The sequence below is a fragment of the Lathyrus oleraceus genome, chromosome 7 (genome assembly GCF_024323335.1).
Source record: "Lathyrus oleraceus cultivar Zhongwan6 chromosome 7, CAAS_Psat_ZW6_1.0, whole genome shotgun sequence".
In the NCBI taxonomy this organism is placed as follows: Eukaryota; Viridiplantae; Streptophyta; class Magnoliopsida; order Fabales; family Fabaceae; genus Lathyrus; species Lathyrus oleraceus.
The window spans coordinates 239,964,848-239,969,511 of NC_066585.1; the positions used below are offsets into that span (position 1 = coordinate 239,964,848).

Consider the following 4,664-nt stretch of genomic DNA (forward strand, 5'->3'; position numbering starts at 1 on the left):
CCGTTTCTACGACCACAACTGAGAGGTCTTTTTCAGCAATGAAAATTATTAAGACTAAGTTGAGAAACAAGATGGATGATGAGTTTCTTGGAGATAACATGACAGTATATATTGAAAGGGAGATTAGTGCAAGCATTAGTTCGGAGTCAATTATTGACGATTTCAAGTTACTCGGAACGCGTAAAGCATTACTTTAAGATAGTTTTAAGTCATGTAATTTAAATTTTTAGTAATTAACTTTGTATTTATTTTAACTTTAATGTTTTATTTAAAATACTATTTATATTTTATTTATAATCTTTATTTTACGTTAGCGGTCATCCCAAATTTTTTTATCTGGCTCCGCCGCTGCGAGAAAGTGTTTGTCCTCTGTGAGATGCTCATTGACGAACATACTCCTCCATATCTTCATCAACATTTTCATTTTTCATGCGCTCATTTATCAACCCTTTGGAAACAATAAATTTGTGATATTGGACATGGATTCAACAAGATAGATATTATGTCATTCTTTGTCGATCCTTGGGAGTTAGTGTAGCAATCTTCATCTTTATAAAGCACATGAATGACACGTGATAAATTGAGAACTCGCATAAGGAGAGGCTTTGGCACTTGAGTTGAATCATGAAGTTCCTCATTGATATCCTTCCAAGCATTTGTAACTTGTCTTGAAAGTTCACTAATTGCATCTGATCTAGTTACACCATGTTCATTCATATAGCACTCAATAGAAGAGGCACCATGCCCTCTCTTCTGCTCAAACTAATTCAATATAAAATAAAATATTAAACATATAATAATAAATTTAAAAGAAATGATATTTATTGATTAATCATTACCTCATTGGAAACAATATCATCCATGAGTCTGGCAATTCTTGATGAAGCATTAACAATTTTTGGGTTATTAGTTAACCATTTAAAAACTTCTTCTGTAGCAATGCATCCCATTCCAATGAAAGATGTTGCTGTGATCAGATAGTAACCAGAATTTACTATTCCTAGAGCCATGTATTCTTCCATTGTTGGTATAAAATTACAACTGAACCATTTGGCCTCAGTCAAGTAGGCCTGGCTCAATCTTTTCATCTGATGCAGATATTAAATGAGTTAGTTCTTAGAAAAAGAAGTAACCCTATGGAAAAAATGAAGAGTTATAATATTTACTTCATTTTTGACATAATATACACAAAAAGCTCTTCCTTCTTTAACCATCTCTTGCTCCATTTCTTCATAAACATCCAAAAGGGCTTTATAGCAAAACTTCATGTATTCTGGTAGAAAATCCATGCAACTCATATCCCACCTAGAATTCCAGTTCAAATTAAGATTAATAATTAAACTTCCCTACAAAATTATAGTTCAATATGGAAAAGTGGAAACTCCAAAAACCTCAAACCTTTGAATTGCTTGAGTGAAAAGTTGTAGCTCGTCTATTGTACCATAGTTATCATATATATCATCAATTACTGAGGCCAATGATATCACTTTCGTCATTATCTTTCTACCAACAGAATATTGAGACTCAAAATATACTCCCAATATCCAAAAGTATGCTTCAACTATTCGATTGCGTGCAAATGGCAGTTTTTTTTCAAAATCCAAATCCTTCCACCATCTAAATGATAATTAAAGAAAACAAAGCAAGCTCAATAATCAAATACTAAGACACAAGTGATCTTCTTTCAAGTAGGAGTTAGAATATGTCAAGTCAACTAAAAAGACTTACAATTTAATCTACATAGGCTTCAAAAGTTTTATGTCTTTAAATGCATTTTTAAACACAATTTTGACCTTCAAAATTTTGAGATCTTGTACATAATGGTCTAGTTACTCTTGCAAATGGTTTGTTTAAAAACTCTATCATGCAAAATTCGGAGTACATCCATATAAATCTATAAGTACATCTAAAAATTTGTCTAAAATTTTATCGTTAAATTGTTATTGTTTGAGACTTAAATTTTAATTTATTTTGTCCATTACTCAATTAGATGGAGTAATTAAACTTACTTTGAAATATCACCAAGTTCTTTCTGATGCTGTTTTTGTAGCAGATTGAAATCTAATTTGGCAAGTAATAGCAAAGTTGCATCATGTGAGGGATCTTCTTCATAACTAGAAATATAATTCCTTGCCACTAATCTAGGCATGTTTTTGAAGAGTGGCCTCTTTAAGCTATGATTAGTTTTAGTAGCAAGAGAAGGACTTAATTGAGTAGTCATCATTTTAAGGTGTGAGGAAGTGAAAGAAAGTGCTTCATCTAATATTTCTTCTCCATGAATCCTTAAATGTGTGGCTTCATACAAACTTAACATTCCCTCAACATCACCAACAAGTGTTTCATTGAAGTTTCCTTGCTCATTTTTGAACTTTTGAAAAACATCTGAGAACACGACAATATATATAACACATGGTTATGTTTTATTTACACCATTAAAAATAAGCAGTAAAGTGGGGCCTACGTACCCGGCAATATGGGATATCCATGTTGTCTTAGTAACCTGAAGACAAGTGCAATAGAACGAAGATCTTCGTTAAAATTGAGAATTATTGTTCCATTTTGAACATGATTATTGTGAATATGTTGCAATAATTCTCCAATCTCATGCTCAAAATGATGGTATAACCCCAAACGTTGGATTGAGTCGATCAAATTAGCATCATTCAAAGGGTTTGTAGGGAGTAGTATCTGCCTCACATTTTCTTTTAGGATTATTAGCTGCTTCATTATTTCATCCAATTCCTGCATACATAAATTTTTTTAGATGTTCCATTCAAAAAATAAATAAAGTTCTGTAAATTAGAATGAAGTAAAATTAGCACCATAGGCTCCAATAGATATTGAATAAAATGATTCCCCCATATGTCGGGATGATAATTTGCCGAACGTCTAGATAAATTATTAATGGTTGGAGGAGCAACTAGTGATGATGTTGCTGAAACTGACATGATTAATTATCACCTTTGTTTCCAACAATTTTAGACACAAAATGACGTTTTTTGAGTTTAAGGTTAGAAGTTGAGAATAACTTTACGTGTGTGTGTGTATTTATAGGAATGAGTTTGGCTAAAACGTGCTCCTCGTTTACAGTACGTGAGTAATAAGAATCACACAATGAAAGTGGGTCATCTTGATTTCCAAGGGTGGCTATTTTGGAGTTTTCAGTACCTACAAATTAAGGGTGGTTAATGTTCCAATTCCAATGCATTGCATTGTTTTAAATTGTGGTGGTTGCAATCACGGACTCAGGTTTTGCTATTGCAATTACAAAGATGCATATTGCTGCCTTTGATGTTTCAATTTTGATTGAAAGCTATTCCAAATACTCAAAATTAAAGGAATTTTAAGACTAAGATTTTTTATAATATATTAAGTAAATTGAATTTTGAAATTCTAAAATGTTGATTTTCATTGAAAATATCTTAACATGTACTCTCCGTCCCAAAACAACAATAGACTCATTTAGAATAAATAAATGTTAATAATTTATTTCAATTTTTAATATATTTTTTTCAATTTCATCGTCTAATTAATATTAATTTTATTATTTTCAATACTAAATAAAATATATTTTAGTAAAAATATTACTCGTTTCTATTTATTCTTTTTTCTTAATTTATCTGAAATTGTCAATAGGATCATTTATTATAAAACAGAGAAAATAAATTCATTTGAAATTTTTGATTTCGTGGGATTTGAAGATGACAATTTAAAACCACGTGAATAAGTATTTTTAGTTTTCAGCATTTATTATGTGTATATCCATCTCATTCAAATTCAAAGTAGGCCTAGAAAGACAAATAAATGTAAGGTGAATTTCAATTAGATGGCCCTCTTTTGAGATTTTACTTTGACGTGGCTCCTCTACATGCATATACAACTACTATTATCTTCATGCTCTTCCAAAATATTTTTGGATTTTTTGTTGGTGTTTATTAGATTTTTTGAAAGAAATGAATATTGGATTTTTTTCGAAATGTAATGTAGCTTTTTGGATTTTTTAAAACTACCAGTAGTTTATATTTGACAAACAATTTCTTTTTAACACTCGAGTTTTTTTAAAAATTTCAAAAAATTATAATATTTTTTGAAAAATACAATGAATTATAACATTTTTTGAAAAATCTGATAAACAACAACACTTTTTGAAACACCTGAAAACTTTGAATTTTTTTTATCATTGAATATGAACTATCGATTTTATCAAAAGTTAAAAAATTATCAAAGATGCTGGATTTATAAAATAGTCCAGTATGTTTAATTTATTTTATAAAAAAAAATATGACTTTAAGAATACACTATCGAATTTTATTTTTCATATTGAATTTTTCAAATATATTACTAAATTCTTTTTGTTATTTTAATAAAAGTATTTTTACCAATATAAAAATATATGGGGGGATAAATTCTCCTGAACTCTCACGTTATGAAAAGAGAATTTTAAAGTAGAACTATGCGTGTTGTTTTAAGTATGTATCTAATAAATAATATAAAGTAAAGTGAGTATTTGTATAGATATTTTAGAAATTAACTTTAAAATATGTCATCATAGACTTTCTTTATACCGTAGACTGATTTAGTCAAATGCATATGTAGAAAAACTTTGCACTACTAGTGTATACAAATTGAATTATTTTCTAGTTATTGTATACATATATTCAATA

General features: G+C 29.2%; 1 protein-coding gene across 1 annotated transcript; it reads right to left on the minus strand.

The window, feature by feature from the left end:
• Nucleotides 1–346: 346 nt before the first annotated feature.
• Nucleotides 347–3,001, minus strand: LOC127104189 ((-)-germacrene D synthase). The gene is made up of 7 exons (XM_051041389.1): nucleotides 2,823–3,001; nucleotides 2,466–2,742; nucleotides 2,010–2,382; nucleotides 1,399–1,617; nucleotides 1,167–1,305; nucleotides 840–1,088; nucleotides 347–762 (listed from the first exon to the last, which is right to left on the minus strand). Exons 1-7 carry the CDS (start codon nucleotides 2,946–2,948, stop codon nucleotides 436–438), a joined length of 1,710 nt encoding a protein of 569 aa, XP_050897346.1. The 5' UTR covers nucleotides 2,949–3,001; the 3' UTR covers nucleotides 347–435.
• Nucleotides 3,002–4,664: the final 1,663 nt, after the last annotated feature.

Excerpts from the sequence above, each read along its gene's own strand:
- LOC127104189 (XM_051041389.1), bottom strand. The coding sequence starts at position 2,948 with ATGTCAGTTTCAGCAACATCATCACTAGTTGCTCCTCCAACCATTAAT. Across the intron at positions 1,618-2,009 it reads GAACTTGGTGATATTTCAAA|ATGGTGGAAGGATTTGGATT; the intron begins GTAAGTTTAATT and ends ATTATCATTTAG. Across the intron at positions 763-839 it reads ATGATATTGTTTCCAATGAG|TTTGAGCAGAAGAGAGGGCA; the intron begins GTAATGATTAAT and ends ATATTGAATTAG.